This window comes from Crotalus tigris, unplaced genomic scaffold (assembly GCF_016545835.1).
Source record: "Crotalus tigris isolate CLP2741 ecotype Arizona unplaced genomic scaffold, ASM1654583v1 scf7180000024292.1016931, whole genome shotgun sequence".
Lineage (NCBI taxonomy): Eukaryota > Metazoa > Chordata > Lepidosauria > Squamata > Viperidae > Crotalus > Crotalus tigris.
Genome location: NW_024100465.1, coordinates 276,929 through 300,010, shown reverse-complemented (window position 1 = coordinate 300,010; position 23,082 = coordinate 276,929). Strand labels below are relative to the sequence as shown.

At 36.7% G+C, this 23,082-nt stretch overlaps 1 protein-coding gene across 19 annotated transcripts in view; it reads right to left on the bottom strand.

Moving 5' to 3' along the window:
* Nucleotides 1–350: 350 nt before the first annotated feature.
* The window catches only part of KIAA1217 (KIAA1217 ortholog), a 250,943-nt gene continuing 228,211 nt past the window's right edge, over nt 351–23,082 (bottom strand). For 12 of the 19 annotated variants that reach the window (XM_039324059.1, XM_039324049.1, XM_039324052.1 and 9 more), the window contains 10 exons: nt 19,476–19,606; nt 18,092–18,239; nt 14,922–15,402; nt 13,780–13,951; nt 13,007–13,158; nt 11,524–11,658; nt 8,800–8,919; nt 3,825–5,315; nt 3,222–3,344; nt 351–2,552 (listed from right to left, as the gene is read on the bottom strand). In XM_039324059.1, coding sequence (XP_039179993.1) covers nt 2,034–2,552; nt 3,222–3,344; nt 3,825–5,315; nt 8,800–8,919; nt 11,524–11,658; nt 13,007–13,158; nt 13,780–13,951; nt 14,922–15,402; nt 18,092–18,239; nt 19,476–19,606 — 3,472 coding nt within the window. In that variant the 3' untranslated portion in view covers nt 351–2,033. Of the gene's footprint in view, nt 3,345–3,824; nt 5,316–8,799; nt 8,920–11,523; nt 11,659–13,006; nt 13,159–13,779; nt 13,952–14,921; nt 15,403–18,091; nt 18,240–19,475; nt 19,607–23,082 lie in introns of all 19 variants that reach the window. The other 7 variants (XM_039324065.1, XM_039324067.1, XM_039324066.1 and 4 more) reach the window with 5 other exon arrangements.

Here is a 23,082-nt window from a genome sequence, read left to right as displayed (position 1 = left end):
CTAAAGCTCTGCAAAAGGTATAGAAACTTATACTTCCTTATTGAACAAAAAGAAAGACTAACTGGCTTATGGTGCCCAGAGTTGTGTGGTTGGCAGTAATGAAGATGACCATAGTTCAGTTTTAAACTGTTTTTGAGAGCTTTAGGAATGAAAAATGTAGCAGCATAGAGATGTCTCTAGATAAATATCTAATAGCCATGTTTGAAAAAGGATCCCTGCTTGTTAACTACCTAATACTATTTTGATATGTATAATTACATGGTTGAAGAACATTTTGCCAATATGGATTTGCAATACAGCATTAAAGATTATGCCCAAGACAACTAAGAAAAAGGCAAAAACCCGGAGACTGTAGTTTCCTTCACAATTTATTGTTGATATGAGATTTAACCTGCTGACTTTCAAGTTTAGTCACTATCCTGCATCAAACACATCTGAAAGACTTTGATAGAAATGTTATTTGTATACATGTATCTGCCTATCTCTATCTGCATCTATCTATCTATCTATCTATCTATCTATCTATCTATCTATCTATCCATCCATCCATCTCTTTCTATCTTCTATCTTCATCATCTATTTCTATGTCCTTTGTACATGAATGTTCTGTAATAAATTGATCAATAGCAAAGCCATAATTTTGATGAGTACATTAATGTTTTTCTTTTATAAGAAATAGCTGTAAAATAAACACTGAGCCATGACAGTTAATATTTGCAAAATGAATGTAAGCACATGCATGCACATTCCTACTGAAATCAATGGGCTTTCAGGATATTTCCTGCCAGATCATGTCCAAGATTAAGAATAACAATAGCAATAGCCCTGAGACATATACAGCTTCACAGGGCTTTACAGCCCCCTCTAAGTGGTTTACAGAGTCATATTGCCCCAACAACTGGGTCCTCATTTTACCGACCTCGGAAGGATGGAAGGCTGAGTCAACCTTGAAGTTACTGTTAGTGACAAAGTGATACCAAACTGTAAGCATGGAGCCCTTTATTTTTGCAAAGGGTTTTCCTTTTACTTATGTATATTGTATAAACAAGGTATTGTTGTATAAAAAAGGTATCACAAAAGTGCACTCTAATTTTGTGGATGATGATTTCTAAAACCCTCCTCAATCTTTTTCCCACATTCAACATTTTCCAACATTTGTATGCGTAATGGATTTTTGGTATTGAAAAGTATTCAACGTGCCCAGCCACATGCATTGTTTAGATTCATGTATTTATATTTATAATCTTTATATTATAATATGTACAGAGGCTTTCCATTATACAGAGCAATACAGAAGTTTACACTTCAAAAATCCACATTATAATACTACGTAGTCTAATTAATATGGAAAAAAGAAAAAAAACCAAAGCTTAGCTAAAATGAATAAGCAAATAAACAACTCCTCTTTCCCAAAATGCACGGCAAATTATTAAATATAATCTGATTGGCAATGCAATAAAATTCCCCATCAGTGTTTGTCTTAGCTTTTGGTTTATGCATTCTGCTATCAAATGTATATTATAATTGTATCAAATGTTTTGACAAAAGAAATTTTAAAGTAACCATGATGGTTTTCTTTGTTGACAAAAATATAACAAATTTGAATAACTCCAAAATAAAAGAAAAATATCTTAGTTTCAGTTTTACAGTCTTCTCATTATCACCTGATACTTTAATTCTTGTACTTAAAAATAGCTTTATACAAAAACCACAGTCTTCTTAAATAGTTTTTCATGCTCAGTACAATTTTGTGCACACAGTCCACTCACATCCTTCCGAACCTTGTAACAGTTTCTGCTTAAAGAACAATCTGTGCTTTATATATAATCCCCTTGCCTGTTTCATCAGTAATGAATGCTTAAATACTACATTTATCATTAATTCATGATGTTACCCTAATATTTAGCACAAATGTAGTGTTCAGCCTGAAATGATACAACAAGATGGGTAACAATCTTCAGCTGTACGACTGGTTACAACATCATCAGGATATTAGGAAGGTTTGGTGAACTGTACAGGCCCAGGTATCACTTTTAAGATGGCTCTTTGCTGATGGTGGAAGATGGAGTGGCTTTGCTGACACTTCCATTCTGGGACTTGTAGCTGGTAAAGCTGGGTGTGTGGATTGACCGAATGTTCTTCATACTTTGGTTTGGTGATGTGGTAGAGATGGAAGAGAGTAAGGAGGTGGAGGAGGAAGCTGAGGAAAAGGAAGACGGAGGAAGAGGGGCTGGCCGGCCATTTTGAGTCTGTGTTGAGAGTAAAAGGTGATTGTGGCCTTTACTTGTGTGAGTAGGATTCTGGAATTTTAAGGAGCCATTAGCAACTGAAGGGATTAAGGAAGAAGAATGAGTAGGACGACCTGTTGGAGGACTGAGAGAATTAGAAGGAACAGAGGCTTTAGTAGATAGGCTTGGAAGGTTAGTGCTATCACCACTAGACACAGAACTACTTTTTCCAGAAGTGGAAGAAAAGGCTGGAATTTTTGAGGCTGATAGAATAGGGGAAATAGCTTTATAGTCCCCACCAGCTTTCTTAGCACTTCCATTAGCCTGTAAATAAAGATGGTGGGAGACAGTTTAAGTCAGCATACATCACAAAGCATGGGAATATGTAGGAAATTCGGCTTGAGAAGAATAAGAATGACTTGTTCAAACCTGCCCTAAGTCTTGCATCAATGGACTGGATCTTTCCCCATTTTTCTTGTCCCTTTAAGCTGCACAGCAGAAAATGCATAGAGCAAGAGGAAGTTCAAAGAAAAGGGTTTATGGAAAAGTGACCACAAATATGGGGGCTGATCAGCTGATGAAACATGCGTCAGAATTGTTAAGGTGAAGATGGAAACACTCCGGTGGGTGGTTAAAAGGTGTTGATTGAAATCTGTTAAGTACGGAGTTAGTATAAACACTTTAATCAGAAACGCTCAGACTTATCAATTCCTATTGCTGACTTCAAAAAGTATTACAGCTGAGTACTGAAACAAAACTTCAAAAGCAGGAGATGTTTGCCACAACATGCACAAGCTGATATCAGAATAATGCAACTATTAGATACTTTCATGCCCCACACCCTCAAGCCCTGGATTCCAATTCAAGATCTTCACTGGGAAGACAGTTCATGATTTGGTAGCATCCAAAACTGGTAACTGGACTTATACATTTATGTAAAGCATACATCTCAGTACTGACTCCATCCCAAGATTTGGTTTAGGGTAAAACTACCTGTCTGTACTGGCGTTGATCCTGTAGCTTGTGCTGTTTGATGGTCTTGTCCACACCTCCTTGCCTACTTTTTGTGGCTGCAGGGATTGGCATCCTGCTTGTCTGTGAAGTATTGGTTGAATTCTGTGAGGAAAGCAGGTATAAGGGTAGGAAAGAGACAAGGGAGATAGGTCAACTGGGCTCATTATAGATGAGAAGGATCACAGCACATGGGGAAAAGCTGCTTTAGGTGAGAAGCTAAAGCTCAACATGCATGGAAAGCACCAGAGGAAACCACATCAAAGTCAAAAGTCAAAGCATTGGTGTTAATTTCAGGAATAAAAAATGGAATAAAAATTCAACTGCTAATCAATCTTAATTTAACTGCACCCACAACAGAATATCAACTAAGCATTTTATGCCCACCACCAAAATCAACTAAAAATAAAATCAGCATTTTTAAAATGAAAACACACAATATTAGCTGTTAGGTACTAAACTGGATGCACCAACAAGCCACCGGAAAAGAAGCAAACCAATCAGAAGACACCTCTTGCTTATTGTTGATTACTATTGCAGATTTTTAGAAAGCAGCTGGAGTTGTGATTTCTCATACTAAAGTACCTTTCGTGAAGATGATCGTATTGAAGGAAGGAATTCAACATCAGCATTGCTTTCTTCCACCACTATGGATTCTTTGGGTGAGAAAAAGCCTGGGCCAGAAGGTCTCTCTGCCTGGCCTGTGGTTTCAAAAACTGATTTTGGACTCATCTCACTAATGGTGCTCTCTAGCTGTTTGATCGTTTGTTCCAGGCTGTCTAGAGTTCTGTATGTATTCTTCCTGATTTCTTCAGTTCTAGATGCCTGGACAATTGCCTTTGATTCTGATTTTTCAGAAGTGTTCACAGATTGAGAACTAGGTATTTCAAATCTTTTTGCTTCTTTATGTTGTTTTAGAGTGCCATCTTCCTCCTCTTCTTCATACACAACAACTTGTAACGTTTTCTTGCCAGTTTTAGTTCCTGTGCGGATTGCCTGAGTGAGAGCGGCTAATTGCTTTTTAGGAAACTTAAACTTAAATTTCTTCTTAGCATCAGGAACATCCAATTTTGGTTCTGATCCATAAATGTAACTGGATTTCTGATGCTCCCTTTTGTCCACCTCCTGTCCTTCAGACTGCAGAACTTGGGTTGCTGAATTAGAGGAAGCTTGTTGTTTGGATTTCTCGGTAATCTGCACCCTATTTGTCTCAGAGGCTTCTTCATAGCAAGCATCAGGTGTATCAAATTCTTCATTTTCTTCCTCTATTTTTTCTTCAGTCATCATTTTTTCCAACTCTTCATCACATTCCTCAAATATTGTTGAAAGTCTTTTGTAAGCTGATCTGATATCCATTGGTTCATCAAAAATAATGATGACTGGTTTTTTGTCCAAGCAAACCACTGGTTCTTCATCTTTAAGAGTTTCAAGCATGCTTTGTTGAGATGCTGTTTCCTTCTTGGAATCAATGTTCACAGTCTGAACAGCATTTCCCTTCCTGTTCACTATGTCATGGACCTCTCCACCTGATAGAAACTGGACTGCTGTTCTAGTAATCATGAAGCCAACATTCTCTGACTGTGAACTCTCCTCATCTGGAATACTAGCTGGTGACTCTACTTCATCAATATCATTTAAGGTGATGTTCTTAGATACTTTATGCCTTAGTTCGACTTGATTATAGGCATTAACTGACCTTTCCTGTTCTTGTGTTGATGGAGAAACTAATGACATTTCTTGAGTGTATGAATCTGTTTGGCCAACAAGAGGTACCTTTGCATCTTCCAGCAGGTCTTTTGGGGATGTGCTATGATCAGTCTCTCTTACTACAACATAACTTGGTTTTTGTCTTCCGATTTCTTCAGGACATCTTTTTCCTTCATTTTCTAACATACTAGAGAAGTTTGTGTTTAGTTTAAATGAATTTTTGTTGGCATAATTCTTGTTTTCCAAAAGCAACTCTGGCCTAAGGGCAGAGTTTTCAGTGATGCTGAAAGCACCTGAGATCATGGCTTCTGTTTTCCCTTCAGTCTTGTTCTTGGGATGGTCACTATCTTTTGTGGCCTCCCCATCAACCTAGGGGGGGAAGAGTTGCATTACTTAGGTTTTTGCTTTTGTTTTAATTCAGGACTATTATTTGACATTTAGTCCCCTCTTATGGAGATTTTATCTGATATTATCCCAATCAGCTGGTACATCATCAGATAATATATGTATGCCCCTCTTTATATCAATACATAGCGCCATTTCCATGGTCTTCGGTTGGTTTCAATATCTCTTCATAGCATAACTTCAAATTGTGAACAACATGATATTTTGCAGACAATGTGGATGTTAGATGGAGCTGGTCCTTTAAAGGCTCTCCATATTGTGAAATACTTTGCCCCCAAGTAAGTCCCAAGAGACAAATTGATTCCACTACAAATATTCTAACATGTTAACTGTTTCCCTAGTTTATAAAAAAATCAGTTGTAACCACTATATTAAGATATGTGGTCCAAAAAACTGTTTTCCTCCCCAGACTTTAATTCTTAATGGTTGTTTTCTCAATTTCTGTGATGAAACATAATTGCCTTTTAAGACAGTAAACAAGTTCTGGGCTTATCTGACAGAAAAGAATTTACAAAAAGTGGCAGAGCAAATTTTACTCCAACCTTCCTGACAAATTAACCTACAATTAAATTCAAGGTAAGGTTGAGGGAACAGCTATAAAGGAAGAGAAACAGATCCTCCCATAGAGATGAAACTCTGATGCTAGATGAAACTGGATTATTCTACTTGTCCAACATAACCTTTCATTTGGATAGCAAGACAACCTATCTTAGCTTTCTAAGCCTGCATACTCAAATTGCAGCTTTTGCTATTGGCATTAGTACTCCTACAGTAATTACAAATTCTGCAGAGCACAAATGATTCCTATTTTATCAATCTTTCAAATATTAAGAAGAATTGCCCCAAACTTCATTTTTAAAGAATGTTACATCGAATGCAGGGAGCGAAAATGCAAGTGGGATGCTGCTCTAGTTTTGCTATCTTCTCTATTTTTTCAGGTGCCCTGAGTGGTTAAAAGAGGGTATGAAAATTTGAGATCAATTCAGAAGACCAACCCAGCTAACTAAAGATCTTTAGAAAACACAGTGGTATAAAAATATTAGATTAGTTTAGTTTAAACCATTTAGTCATGTCCAACTCTTGTGACTTTATAGGCAAGTGCTCTCCATGCTACCCTGTCAAGCACAGCTTCTTTCAGTTGCTCAGGTATAAAAATATAATAATCTTAATAAAGAAAGGGATGACAAATATAGACTATAGTGTGGTCTGTCATATTAGAAATTTAATTCAGCAACTGTTTGAATTGAATTAAAAAATTCTATGCAGGTTGCAATTATTTGATATCAAATTATGATGTTGGAATGTTAAATATACAGCCATTATTAAATTTATAAACTATAAATTACTACATTGGCAGTTTAAAGGTTTTGTAGCTATAAATAAAGTCATTTATTTTTTAGCGCAGAGGAACTGATTTTACAAAAAAGAGATGGAAAGAGAACTGTCAGCAAATAAAAAGGAGTTTAAGTTTGCTATTACCATGCAGAGATAGTGTGTTAGCATTCAGCTCATGCAGACTAAACCGCAGGAAAAAAACAACCCAAAGATGTAGGTGAATACTGCTTGAGGATACTGCGAAGGGTGGGGAGGGGGTAAGAGACAGCAACAGCTGCACATCAGGGGCCAGAAATTAATACTGGACAACTTTATTATTAAACATTATTTTTAGGTAGTGGAATTATTCCTGTTGGATTCTTTCTGTTCTCTGAACTTACTTTTCTTTCTCCTGACATTTTATTACCAAGATAGATAACATAATCAGGACATACTGAAATGCAACTTACTGGTTGTTTCTATGGAGTGGCTATGTTTCTATGTTTATAGCTAATGATGCTGCCTATCCTGTCATGACATGTTTCCTGAAGAGAAGCAAATTTAGAGACAATCAGGGATCCAATAATTCAACCCTGAGCAACAAGATTATCCTATATGACAGGGGTGGGGAATCATAGTTTTTTAATGACTTGTGGACTTCAACTCCCAAAATTCCTGAGCCAGCCATAAATGGCCGATCATTTCCAACCTTAGCTCCAGTGAATCATCCCTGTTGGTTGGGACACAAGTGATGCCTTCATCTGTTATAGATTCTTAGGCATTCTTTGTATGACATCTCTGCCTTCATCTCCTCCAGCATTGCTACATCAACCTCATTTCTTAGCATCTGCTATTTTGCAGAAAGGGCTGGAAGAAGGTTCTTTATCAAACTTGGTTTTCAACAATGCACTTTTTCCTTGTTTGAGAAGTCCCAAGAACATGTCTGCACTGGTAATGTTTGCTATAAGTGGGAGCAAGAATGTGACTCTATCAATGGGAAACAGGAATTGAAATTAACTAGAGCTGGATTTTTCATTGCATGCTGTCTTTTCATTGCTTCAAACTGCCTCACAATTATTAAGCACCTATTCTTATAAAAGTTAATGACTACTCCTCATTCAGTTGAACATTAAATCAGGGGTCCCAATCCCTGGTCCATGGGCCAGCACTGGTCTGTGCAATGCTAGAAACTGGTCTGCGCAAGTAAGTGAAGTCCCATCCATGGGATGCAGGCAGCACACAAAACTTCACTCTCTCCGGTTCGCGGAAAAACCTCTCTTCACGGATCTGGTCCCTGGTACCCAAAAGATTGGCTTAAATTATTTCAGTGTCAACTTTAAGACACCTCTATCCATTTTTATAATTAGATTTGTGCTTTTTGCCTTCTGTTCCAGTTTCCAGTTTGAGTTGTGTTTTTAGTTGTTTTATTCTTTTAAATTCTATTCTTTTTAATATGGACAATTTTTAAAGAGTCTCTACAAAATTTTGTTAATATTGTGAAGTTAAAAGTTGCTAATAATGTCTAGTAAATGGTTTTACATTATTCCCTGCTTTGACACTATTTATGAATATGTGAGCTACAGATTTTCAAAAAAATAACTATGAAGGCAAGACCTGGAAAAGGAATTACTCTTGCATAATCCACTTAATAAATAAATGTGTTAAATTCAAACTGTAGATTTTTTTTTCATTATGAGGAGACAAGAAAACAAAAACATAATTTTTGCTGTGCAATTTTATACAGAATTCCTGAGAAATTTTCTATCATAATAAGGCTTGCTACCAGGGTTATATACAAATGTTTGTAAATCTGGATTTTTCTTTAAAGCATGACATCAAAACAGACAACTTTCATTTATTTTTTTAATTTATGTTCTATTGTAATTCACAAATGATTCTGAAAGGACATTAATGAATCTTGATTGTGATTATCCTTTCCTGTTTCAAGAAGAGTCCATTAGACTCTGTTTATTAACAGATGTACTCTGTTTATTAATTCTTTTTGCTCCAAGTTAAATCATAAATGAAAACAGCCATCAAGACACACAGTGTTAACCTGATATAAAGTTAGTTTGAAAGGATGGGAAGAAGGTAAGGCTAAGAGATTGTAGTAGAGTTCAAATGTCCCTGTTACCTTCTTCTCCTTAGGATGCATTAAGGCCACAGACCTTGCATCTTTTATGTGTGTATCATTTCTGGACTGTTCAGCATGATTGTTTGAGTTTATATCCATGTAAGAACACTTCTGGAAGGCCTAGAGGATTAAAATAGGGCAGGTTATTAATAAACATTTCCCAGTCCTGAGCCAATCCTTTCTTTGTAGGGAAATCATATATACTCTTTTCTGAATCAATTGATAAATTTTGTATGTGAGCCTTAAGAATCACCCTCATCAATCAGGTCAAGTTAAACAGTTGAATAATCCATGGAAGAATTTTATTCATTATTTTACAAGCTAACTTTCAATATCTTAGCACTAAACACAAAATACCATAGTGCCTTTTTTTCTCAAAACATAAATCTCTGATTATTGTTCCAGAGAGGGGAATAAAAGATTTCTGACTGAAAACTGAAATTGCTGCTGCCAACACAAAGCTGGAGAACAAATGCAGAATTTTACAGCAGCTTCTTATTTCTAATAATCCACAGATCTATCAATTAGTCAGCACACCAATTAAGTTCATTAAGTTCAAATTTAGAAAGGGCGTGTCTGTTTTCCTTACCTGTAATCCAAACTGTGGATAAGTGTTTCTTTTGAAATCTAGCCAATCATAATGTATATGTTCCATATATGTCTAATAAATAAATACTGAAAAATATTTTCCCATAGAATATAAGAAAAAGGTGGAATTTGGCTAATACAGATAGTTCTTGTTTAGTGACAACAGTTGGGACTGGCAATTTGCTCATTAAGCAAAGCAGTAGCTAAGCAAAACGGTGTTGCTTACAATTATATTTCAGCTTTCCTTTGCTTTTCAGCCTCGCAAAGATCATAAATACAAGGATTTATTGTAAAGTTACTTTTTCATCACCATTTAACTGTGAATGATGGTTTCATGAGGCAGTTTCTAAAGAAGAACTATCTGTACCTTTGGTCTTTAAAAAGATTTAAAAACTAAAACTATAGCCATTTTTTTCCTCCCTCAATAGTAGTTTAAGGTCATGATATAAAAAAATAACTTTAATCTAAAGAAAACTCTTTAGACTAAAATTTCATTTGCTTTGCTGATTTGTTCTGTTTCAATTATAGTTCAGTCCTTTATGGTTTCACTACAGGCAGTCTAAACTGTTAGCATCAGAGAGTGCATAATGGCTACAAATGGCTCCATTTTCTAGACCTCAGCCTTCTGCTTTAATTGATTAATACCAATAAAAGGACAAAACAATTATTTTTCTATACCAGTGACTTTAAGATACGTGACTTCAACTCCCAGAATTCCCCAGATACGTTGATCTTAAAGCTGCTAAGGTGGAGAAATACTGCTCTATAGCACTCTTCTTCAACTTGAATCTTTTGAATTGATCAGACTGAAAATTCATTTACCCTTGCAGCCAGCATGAAACAGTAATAGAAGTTGTAGTTCAGTGAAAGTAGAACACATCAGAGAGTGGAAGTCTGCTCTAGAAAAGCTGGAGTTCATCTCCTACGTTAACATGAACTAATACTTACAAGCAACAATAATGTTAATATATTATTGCTTTGTTCACGCAAGATGGAATTTTTTGGAGGGGGAGGCAGGACGGGAATCAGTATAGACTGCCTCACAGTCACTACAATGGCATCATATTCCTGAAGACTGCCTGTATATCCTAACTGATATAATCTAAATCAGATTCAGATTTTTAATCTAAAAATTAAAAATGCCCAACTCTTGTCATATCACAGCACTCTCAAAATTTTAGCAATTTTATGTAAGAACTTTGGTGCTTGTCCAAATCTTTGAATTTCTCATTCACCATCTAAGATGATAATAGTATTTGCACGTAAGATATTAATATTAAACTGCTGAAATCATGTGATGTGGGGGAGGGATAATCAGTGTGCAAGATTACATAATGGTACCAGAAAATGCTGGCAACTCCTGGCCTATTCGCATTATTACATTGGCAACCGAAGCCCTGTAGAAGAAATGTGCAATCATCTACTTGTAAAGATGGCTGATGGTACTGATGTCCAAGATAGATACTAGTTTAATTATGAATATTTGTCTTCTATTGACTATAAAAAGAAAAGTAACTGCAAAGACTGTCTGGCCAGCTTCAAAAGTGCAGTCAATATATAAAAAAAACTACAATATACGGTTGAGCAAATGTCCATCTCAACAATTTTCATTGGAAGAATTGGAATGCAATTCAAATTTGGCCAATTATGCTTTCCATAAAAATAACTTCTACTTTATAACAATCAGTTTGTTTTGGTAAACCTTTAATCCTGAATTATTTTTCTCTTGGCTCTCAATCTGTTTCAAAATTTAAATCCCAGGAATTCACATCAAATCTTTAGACTGTAACAAATAAAATCCTCAACAATGTCCACGTTAACTTCTCTCCCTCTGAATTAAGTTGCAATGAAGTTTGAAACAAGCAATTATGTTTAAAAACAAAAAAGAGATATTTAAATGAGAAAAATTTAGGAACAATTTATCTTAATCTTATCCCAATCACTTACTTTGTCTAAATATGAACCATGGGATTGGGAACATGGTTCTCCAGCAGAATTTATACTGTAGCCCTAGTTCTGTTTCAAATTCCCTCCCATCATTGCAGGGAAACTTATTCATTCTCTTGTATTGCCTTCAAGGTCCCCTTAGAAAAGCTACATACTACTTTAGGCAAACTAATAAGCTCAACCTCATACCTGTAGTTCTGCCATTATTTTGTCTCCTTCTTCTTCCTCTTCATCCTTTATTGGTGTGCTGACTAATTGAAGAGAGACATTTTTTTCTGGGAAAAGTTTGGACGGTGTCCCTTGAACAGAATCTTCACTGCTTTCCTAAATCGCATGATAACAAGAAAAGAGAAAGTTATAATTCATCTGATTTATATACTGTTCACATAATTATCTCAATGTTTTTATTTGGTGTTCTGGAGACATCTGGACTTTACCCCATCCTTCTAAAGACAGGCATCCCTTATTATCAAATCTGGATAGGAGGCACATTGTTGGGGCTCTTCTTTGCCTGCATCCTATTGAATTTCACTCATTTTTGCACCATAGTTGCCTATTTTACATAAGTAAAACTATCAATGCATGATGCAGCACAAGTTTGTTTTTTCAGTCAACTTATCCCATAGTCTGGTACTGATATGGAGGCTGAGAAGAAGTAGCTGGACATGATCACCCAGATGGCTTTCTTGCTTAATGGAGGACTAGAATCTTAACTACTATGCCATATTGGCTTTTTGGGATTTTACACATACACATAGTCCTTGACTTACGACCTTAATGGAGCCTGCCTATTATGTTTGCAACTCATGATCATAAAGCAGTATCATCACATGACTGACCCAATTTTATTACTTTTTTGCAGTGGTCATTAACTGAATCACCATGGTTAAGTGCATCAGCAGTCATTAAGCAAATGCTGCAGTTAAGAGAATCCATTATTTGCTGTGTGGAGTTTTTGTTGAAGACTGGAGTTTTGGGCAAAAATGTTGTAAATTGCAATCATGTGTTGACAGGATGCTACCAATCAGTTACCAAATGCCAAAAATGCACTCACATGATTGCAATATGTGTGAGACCATCAAAACTTTGGAACTGGGTCATAAGTACCTTTTGGGGAGGGTGCATCATAACTTTGAATTGTCACTAAGCAACCAGTTGTAAGTCTAGGACTATCTGTAATTGACTAAAATATTTTCAGGTACTTTGATTTTCTTATTTTAGTTTGAAACTAACAGATGGTTAAAAGAGAACATTCTGAAACCATTTTGATGTAATTGCTCTGATTCATTTTGTCCCTTTGTATAAGATATATGTGCTTTTTCAAGGTACAAATCCTTCCTTAAACATAAACAGAAATGAAGCAGCATGAGTGAGATTGTATACTGGTAAGACAGCAAAAAGACAAAGTCCTATGTGCTGGGAATAACCTGTTAGTTAATGGTTATAATTATGGTAGTGGTGGCACTTCCCCATACAGTGCTAGGAGCCCCACCTATTAAATAAAAAAAAATTAAATATGGTTTTAAATCTTATTTTAAAATTTCTTGCCTTTTTAGATCATACCTCCCCTCCACCCAGTACTTAATTCAAAGTGATGTAAAAATAAGCTAGATACTATCTGGTCCCAAAATGTTTCCTGTTTTGGACATCTGAGGTGCCTCCATCATCAAACCTTGGAGATAGTGTTATCTTTCCTGGCTGTATAACTGACTTCACTCAGTCTTGTGCTTAATCCAGATCCTAGCACATAGCTTCGCCGTGGAGGTGGAGGAGGTGGAGACTTCACTGCCTTTTCCAGCTCCTGTTCTGTTTTGGGACTATCTTCTGAAAAATCAAAGATTATCTCCAATGAAGTGGTTTCATACAGTCTATTGCAAGGTAGACTCTTGCGTCAAGTTTAGAATTATGTAATCCATTTTTTTCTACATTTGATAGGTAAGATAGAAATTTAAACAAAGGAAATTTGCTAATTGCTTTTGGCAAAATATATTTTTTTTATGTTGATGTAGGCCAGCAGCAAACTAAAACTAAGCAAGACGGAAGAGCAAAAATTTGTAATGTAGCATTTTCATTCTAGTTAATGTTGACAAGATCAACAAACATTTAGCTGAATTAGAGCTGACTGGTATAAGAACTGTACAACATTAAGGACCTATCCATGGTTATCTGCAGAATTGGGTGAAAAAAAAGGCCAAGTGGTGACCATACTGGTGCTTCACATGTAAAAAGCAGGAGCAGTTTTGGTTACATCGTCACAGCCACCATCTTGACTTTTTTGTGCAGCCCCTACCCTTGTTTCTATGCTTTTTGGTTTCCTTTTCTCCCTCTCCTACTGTGTCCAATTCAGACTGTAAAACTGAAGATGAGAACTCCTACTTTAATTCATTTTCTTCTGATAGTGGGTCATAGGTGTTTCCTACAAATGGAGGAATAAACTTTGATTACCAGATATTTGTGCTGCATCAGCTTTGGGTGAGACAGTTGCTTGTGAAGGTACATCAAGGTTTGGGATTGACTTCATAATGTTTGCTTGAGCTTCTTCTAGGAGTTTTTCAAATTCCTGCCCGTCGTAGTGATCCAGATTCTGCCTTTTCTCTTCCCATTTCTTCTCTGCTTTCTGTAAAAAAAAGACAGCAAATCCCAATCATATACTGAATTCTGCACTGCATGAAGCAAATAGGGAGGGTGCTCTGAATTCTCCTACTATCTCTACATATGCTGACTGTGGGGTAAAATGCTCTGTACATATCAATAGATACTGTTCAAAAAGATGATTCAATCAGACCCCTTTGATGTTGCATCAGCCAGTTCTGTATGCCAGCTTCCCAAGAAAGAAGGCTACAAGCATATGACCTTTGTGAAGTAGGACTCTGGTACAGATTGCTGATAACCAATGCTTAATTGGTGAATTCCTCACTAGGGTTTGAATCATAGAGAAGCAAACTCAGGCAGAATTGTGTGTCATTTCCCTATAAGGGCTTTGCCACTAATGCTCAATACTGACTAATATTCATTACTCTTGGCTTATATATTTTGCAAAAACATCATGTACTAGGAAAAGACGCATGCATACAGTACAAACGCAAGCAACCAATCAATGTGATATATATAGGAAATATAGACATAAAATACATATGGAAAAATGTTTGTATAGAAATGCATACATTAGGACTAAAAAGATAAATTCTCTTTAGAGTTGATCCCAACTCTTGGTGGTTTCATGGGCATCTTCATGAAATTCTCTTGACAACAAAGGTTGAATTAAAAAAAGTATTTTTAAGAAAGCAATGTATAACTGTTTTACTACAGTGTTGTGTTTAAAACATGCAAAATACATATGCCAAAGAAAACTGCACACCAAAATAAACCACTTTTTGCAATTTTTTAAAAAAAAATTGCAGAAAAGTTGAAACAAAATTAAACAAACATTATATTGATACTGTACATTCAAACAGAGAGATCCCAAATGTTGAGTATACCAGGTCTGAGATAATTTATAATTGTCATAATTATTTGATCCCTTAAGATCAAACCCAAAATTAATACTATGTAAATATACTTCAGCCCTCTGCTTTGAAATAAAATACCTCAATCGAGAGAACTCTGTTCCTTGTACTGGCATTGTGAAGTTCTTCAATAAAAAGAGTTTGCATATTGTTGTTCACAGTAACAGAGGGTGAATGAGGCGCCTGTATTTGCTGGGTATTGACTGTGGTCACTGTTGTTGATTCCATATAGGCTGGAGAGCTTGATATAGTTGTAGCTGCCCCTGGGAAATTGGTCAGAGGAGAATTTGGGACTTGACTGACCAATGTGAATGAATGCTGTGACTGATGGGTGACCACTGGAGAGCTTTGTGCATGATGCACTGTCACAGTGGAAATGGGAATCATTTCAGATTTAATAGACGTTTCAGCTGGGGGTTCAGCAACATTCTGCTGCAATTGTTGTTTGTTGGTGGTTTCTTCTTGATTTTTCAGAACTTCTGCTGCAGTGGCCTTCTCCATTGCAGTATATTGGGCAGCTTGTGATGGATCCATACCTTTGAGCAAACTATCTGTAACATGTCTGTAAAAAAGAGGTTGACAACCTATGAAGTATAGCTAGCAGTCTATCAATGTCCTTTCAAGAAAAGGCTCCCTAAAATGATGTCTATCTGTCTGTCTAGCTAGCTAGCTATCCTCTAGCTAACTATCATCTAGCTATCATCTAACTAACTATATTGTATAAAGCCATTTAACTCTCTTCCCCTCCCCACCCAAACATTAACCACGTGGATTAGAAAAAATCAATGCACTTTTTCAAATTAGTGCCTTCAAGATATGTTGGACTGCTGATTCCCTAAGTCATGGCTTTTATGGCTCTTGGCTATAGCAAGGATGGACATTTTTTTCTTGACCCTAAAGCTGATTTTTTTTTTTTAAAAAAAAACACCTTTTGTCTGAGGACTGTGATGATCATAGCCATAAAAGAGAGTGTGGAATTAAATTCTTCTACCTCTTTCGCAACCCAGATGTGCTATTGAAATGTTTAAGAAAGCCCAGTGAACAATTGATGCATCTATTTCCTATTTATTATAGGGGGAATAAAAACAAACCGGTAATTTTCAAGTTGTCTAATCTTGAGCTCTGTGGCTACATATTTTCAACAAACTGATTCAGGTTTATTACAATTTTTTTTTTTTAGTGGCAAAAAAAAAATTATTCAAACTATCTCACAAGTGGATCCCTTTGTTAAGGGTCCTGAAGAGAGAAAAATTATCTTTTATTTTGCAAAAAACATTTCACCATTTTTTTAAAAACAACGGTCTAATTCATTGAAGGGCAATTCTGAGAGGTGAGTTCAAATGTGAAGATTAGCTGAACCCTCAATATCTTTTTTAGAAAGCAGCTTTTGCTTACTCTGCACCCACCCACTCAGGCTGAAAACTGAGAGGATGGTGCTTAAAGCAGTGGTTCTCAACCTTTCTAATGCCGTGACCCCATAATACAGTTCCCCATGTTGTGGTGACCCCCAAGTGGGTGTGGCCACCAATAAGAGGGAGTAGGACAGCTAGGGAAAAGGGAAAAAAATGGCGGACAGCATGGTTTGGCGACCCCCGTGAAATGGTCATTTGACCCCAAATGGGGTCCCGACCCACAGGTTGAGAACCACTGGCTTAAAGGAAGGAAAACAGGCAAGGAGAACCTGCTCATCAATACCATCAACCTGTTCATCAACCTGAGACCCAAATTATCTTTCTGAAATTACGTTGCCTGCTCTGAAAACCAAATCTTATTCAAGTAGGTTGAAAACATGAGTTGTTGTTAGGCAGAAAAACAAATTTGCATAATTGGAATGCAGAGTTGCATAACAACATCTTCTAGTTTCAGGATCATCACACAATTTGTTACATTTTTTATTTCTGGGCTTTGGGTAGGCTGAACTGAAAGAAGACATCCTCAGCAGAAGAGTTACGGAACCAGCTAGTTGGATGAGGATTGTGGTAGGAAGTTCAAACTCTTAGCAGCCTGATGTAATGATCTTTACTGGGATGTCAGTGAGGTTTTAAATGGGTCCTTCACTAGGCTATAATGCAGTGATGGTGAACCTTTTAGAGACTGAGTGCCCAAACTGCAATCCAGAACCCACTTATTTATTGCAAAGTGCCAGGGCCGCATCAGCATTGTGGTGTCCTCGGGGGGGGGGCAGAGAGGCTCCTCTGAGTGCTGCCTCTGGCATGCATAACCCGGGGGGCACAAAAATGGGCCACCATGCTGCAAGGTGCAAAATGGCCACCGCCGCGTCACGGGATGCAGATACAAGGTGCTGCACCACATAAGAACAGGGCAGGGCTAATGAGTATCATGCAGGCACTAGCCCCGCCCCATTTGCAGTGTATCGATGCTTGTGGCCCTGTGTGGGCATGCACCCATGTAAAATGCTTTCCCCTCCCTTTTCTTCCAGTCCAATGGTTGGTGACCTTTGCTCTACCATCTCTACTTGAGCTTGCTAGTTGGCTGCTTCGCCTCCTTTGTGCTGGATGGGGCTCCTGCTCCAGGTGGCGGTGGTGGCCTGATAGACCTGCTGCTGGCGATGATGGCACGTGTACCAACAGAGAGGGCTCTCAGTGCTGCCTCTGGCACGCATGCCATAGGTTCACCACCACTGCTATAATGCCTTTTTTCTAATTCCCCATCTGAGGCACTATTAACAACAACAAAATCTAACAGAGGTCAATATGAATTTACAGTATAGTTGCCATATTTTGCATGTGAGTATCCAGATCCCCAGCAGATGGGATCAAAGAGTTTCTACATGATTTTGTTGCAATCAAGTGAGCAGAATTTTACAATCTAGCTAAAGTAGCCTTAAATAACATATTAAACCTTTCTGCTGGGTTAATTAATCCCTTAAGGGCAATGAAAATAATTAAGAACTGGATAGTGACAACTGGGCTGATCCTAGCCAATTAGATTCGTGAGAAGGAAGCAATACAGCTTCCTTAAATAAAGTTGATTTTATCTTACTAAGTCACACCAATGCTAACTGATAAAATATTTATAAAAAGGATTCTGCTTTGGGATTGGCTGTAGAATCATACAAATTTATTATTTTCTTAGATTTTGAATGTTTGTATATAAGGAAAAATTTTAACAGGATAGATTGTGAATAATCCACTGTCTTTCTGCAGTATAAGTGATGAATAATTATGAATATGTTGGATATATGAATGGCATACATTTCAACCGGTTGAAGTATTTTAAACAAGTATCACCTCCGGAGTGTGGTCAGGATCTCTGTCATGCTTCGGACTCTCTTCAGTAAAAGATCTAGTTTATGAGGTTCTTCTTTTAAAAATCTCACAGCCTCCACCTCAATACGGAGAATGGCTCTCATTTTATTCTGCAGTGTTGGAAATTCACCTGTGGAAATAAGAACCCATGAACCACTTCTGAAATACAAGACGGACTAATATCATATTAAAGCTGCCATTTTGTCAGACTTAGTTGTGGAGCAAATTATATTCACCCATCAAGTGCAGATAGTAAATCATACTATTTTAGTTTAGTATAAGTTCAGTCAGTGTTGTCTAATGGTTATTGTACTGGATTGGGACCAGAAGTATTCAAGTTCAACCCCATTCAACATGGCACTGATTGGATCATTTTAGTTCACTTAGGCTTTCAAAAGAATGTGACAAGGGCTAAAATGAGGGGTAACCTCACATTATTTCTTTGAGCTATTTAGAGGTGAGGCGGCATATATAGATATAAAAGCAAGGAAACAAATTACTGTTTGGCTTACTATCAGTGTAACCAAGTGTTAGATCTAGCCAGTGTTAGAGGCATGGGGTTATTACTCAAATAGTATAGGAAAAGGATGGGAGAGGGAGATTCCAGCTTCTGAATCTGTATCTTCATGTGCAAGTACTTGGTGGAAAAATTCAGTTTTGGTGAGAAGAGTGCACAGGCCATTATCCAGATGTCTGATAAATTCAGTGTTACTTTATCTTACAAATTACCTAGCAAATATGTCTTGATTTTTTACTTTGTAGAGTATATAAAGAGCTTTTCCTTTTACTCTCGTAGAATACTGTGAAAGGGGTAAGGGGGGAAATGATAAAAACAGCATTACTTCAGTTTAAAACATATCAGAATCCAAGAGAGAGATATTCACATGTACACATACAGTAGATACCTATGCATGCATTGAGGATTTCTTTAACTGGGATGAGAAATCAATATTCAGAAAATAATATCAACCTGGGGCATGTAGGACTAGTGGGATGCCCTGTTTAGGGAATATGTAGAGCAGTGTTTCTCAACCTTGCTGGGGAATTCTGGGAATTGAAGTTGACATATCTTAAAGTTGCCAAGGTTAAGAGAAACAGGTTGCCAACTCCAGTTCTATCTTCTATTGTCTTATCTTCAATTTCCCTAGCACAAAAGTAGGTCTTGAGCTTTCCTCACTTTAATCTCACCCTCAAAATTATCTCAGTTCTAAGATCCATGTCCCAATCCGAGGCACATGGACTTGGACTTAAGTCCCACTGACCTCACTGAAACTTGGTGTACTTGGTGAAAAATGGAGCATAAGAAGAATCTAGGCAATGTTAGTTAGATACTTAAACCAAAGGGAAAAAAAAAACCTAAAGGCACCTTTGAGGGTGGCAACTGCCTCTCCAACTTGCCGCAGGAGGAAAGCTCCATCTTCAACATCTTTCAGTGTTACTGTTCTGTTAGATGTCAAAGATTCCTTCTTCAGATCTTCAACAAAACTTTCTAGCTCACTGGAAAAGTAGAAGAATTGAATTGGATGTGAAGACAGCTTAACAGATAAGACCAATTCTCAGAAACTGGAATGCTTCTAGTTTCCATCCCTAAGTTGGAAATTCTTGTTTTATGTTAGAATATTGCATTAAAAATGTTTTGTACCCTCCCTATTTTTTGTATGTTTTGGATTTTATCTTCTATACTTCTGAGGCAGCATTGTAAAAAGGTGGAGAACTACAGGAGTTGAAATCCAACATTCTGGACTATATCAGATTGGAGTACACTGATATAAACAAAGCCAGAGAAAGACATAATTAATACTTCAATGTCATATGCTGCATATTTATTATCATGTGCCCCTAACTTCATCAGGAATCGAGTTCAGCTCAACTCCTTATCTTTAAGCCCTGCTACAGTCTGTACAACTGATTACCACATAGGCATTTAATATACGGATACTTAAACTTATGAATCGCTAATAAACTTTTACATCAAAGATAGTGCACTGACTAAGAAAAATGTGTATTTTAAACTAACCATGACTTGGATGAAATTGCAACAACAACAAAAAGGGGAAGATCACTGACTTGAGAGAATTATACATAATTCTGCGGCTGTCAGAATAATTGAACAATTATTGTTCAAAAGAAATCTTTTCATGGAAACTGAATCAAAAAGCAAAGATGTAGTCTAAGCAACAACCACTAGATGGCAGCACGCGACCAACACTTCCAGAATAAGACAGATGGCATCATTAAACAACTGATGTGTTGTATCTATGCATATGCGTCTTGCCTAAAGCTCAATAAATGGAATTTAAAAGTAGAAACATATATTGATTACATATGGTGGGTCTGTATATGATGCTAAAGGTAAAGCCCAAATGAAAACTAATCTAGTTTCACTTGAGTGCAAAAGTAGATACAAGATTCTTTAACTGATCCAGTTAAACATATTGTGTAAACACAAGCATTCATGAATCATTCCACATCCTTTAGCTCAGGTATTCAGCCTTTCTGAAGCTATGGATTGTCCCATAGCATCAGCATTTGAGTTCTTTGTTGGGGGAAAGGGAAATTCTACCTTGAATTGTGTTTGACTCCTGATGACTCCATAGGTCAGGGGTGTCAAACTGCCGGCCCATGGGCCAGATGCATCATCTGGAAGCCACGCCCACCCCATTGCCGGCAATGGCAAAACCATCCCGATATGTCACATGACGTCGCAAGTTTGACATGTCTGCCATAGGTGATTCCATATAGTTTCTAGGCAACAGTGTGTCAGTGTTGCCTTCTTTTACAACTTCCCAGACTTGTCTGCAGGTCTGGGTTTTCCTGGTTCTCTCTCACCAATGCTAATTAAATTTGATCCCACTTAGATTTTTTAATATAGTCAACATGAGGGTTATGCTAAGCCAAAGAAAATATTTACTTAAATTTAATTAAAATGTAATTAAAGAACTTTTGATTACTGTCTCTGGGTTTAATAATTTCTTCTTCTGTCGTATTTAAAAATTGCATTATGGCAGCTGTTTGGGAGGGGCTTTAGAGAATGCATCTAGAGATTTTAGAGATCTAAGAATTTGTTAAAGGGTGGACTTCATCTCCCAGAATTCCCCAGCCAGCATTAAGCCTGGTTTGAATCCACACATTTTAGAGTTGCCAAGTTTGAGAAACACTGCTTTAAGTGGTAGCCTGCAACTCTGGGATGATAAAACTATAGAATTTGTTTGTTTTTAAAGAGGAATTCAATATTAACAAGAGGTGCATTGGGATGGGTAAGGAGGAAAAACTGGCATCATTTCTGAAATCTAAGCAGTTCATTTTTGCTACATTTATGGCCCTGGAATCTCTTTTTGAGATTGACCTTGGAGAGGAACAATCATGTTGCTTTAAAGAAGTTAAGTAAAGGAAGTTAACTCACTATTTTTTTTAAAGTCATGGGCTCTTATAGGCAGTTTAAGTTGAATTAATCCATCTGAAACCCAAGAGGATTTAAACCTCTTAAATATACACATTCCAGTATACATATTCATTTGTTCTAGGGAATTTGCTAAGGGGTAAATTGGATTCATGAAACAAATTAATTTTACCTTCTTTCAAAGAAAATAATCTATAATTCATATGAACTCCAAGACAGTTAAACAACAGTACCAGACTTTCACTAAGCTGAACAGAAAAAACTGGTTGGTTAATAGCTATCACTCTCGGTTAGCTATCAAAATCATTTTACTCCTCCAGTTCAACTTCAATTATAATATTGTGCTAACTACACTATTAATATTACTTAATATTACTCTATTGGTGCAATGAAGGCCAGCAATGTTCCAGGATTATTTTTTTTAAATGCAGATATTCCCACAACATAAACAAAAGCAGAGGACAGAGTGACAAAAGAAGAGAAGAGAGAAAGATTAGTTGACAGGAAAAGCCAACCAAACAACACTTTAAAGAAATGGAGATTTCACATAGTAATTAAAGTTTTTCAAGTTTTTTCAGGCAACAGCAAGTACAACTTATTTTCTGTTTTTTTGGCAATCAAAGATTATACCGGACAAAACAATGCTGGGATTTAATTATTGAAATCACAGAACTGGGATTTCCAAGATTCCAGAAGTTCTTTTTCTCTGTGCTTCCCTCTTTTTTGAAAAAAAAAAAAAGAACACAATGTTGTTTTTTAGAGATTTGCAGCCAAATTCCTAAAGCTTTTTTGATGACACAAGAAGATTTAGGAACCCAACCTTTACAGATTTTGGATTACTGTCCAAAGCTTTATAAATATCTTTTTGACAGGTATATGTCCCATTGTCTTATCTGTAAAATTAATTGCAAGAACTTTCCTTAATTTGAGGTACCCCAGACATATGGACCAACAACTCCCATAATCCCCTCTCTGGCTCTGGAATCTTGTGGGGAATATGGAGAATACAGTACATTCAAGCAGACTTGTAGTTGTTGTCACAAGTGCAGAAAAGGCCAGATCCTAGAGTAGAGAGCTTGGTGATAAAGCCTAATACAAACCAAGATTTAGAAGTTCTGTGCCTCCTGGCTAAAGTTAGGCTAAAGTTTTAGAATTGGAGATGTCATGATTCTCAATTATGGCTGCATACAAATATATATGTAGATTTAAACAGTTGGCAGCTTAATCTAAATTGATTTTATTATGATTTCTCTGAACTGCTATTTATTTCAGTCAATTGATTTCAATATATAGGGCTTTCATTCTTGAAAGCTCTAAGGTAGATTTATGCCTACATCAACCATTTCCAGCTCCTCTAGATAAATTTTAATTAATTAATGGTTACAATGCTAAATCTAGACCAGCAAAACCCTGGTTCCTATACACTCACTGGGCTCAAAACATGACTCTGGACTAAATATTTTACTCAAACCAGTCAATTTCACAGGGTGAGGGAAAACTCCTAATCCATCTTGAAATTCTTAAAAACAAGGGAACCAGTGATTAATTGATATATCCCAATCAATATATTTAG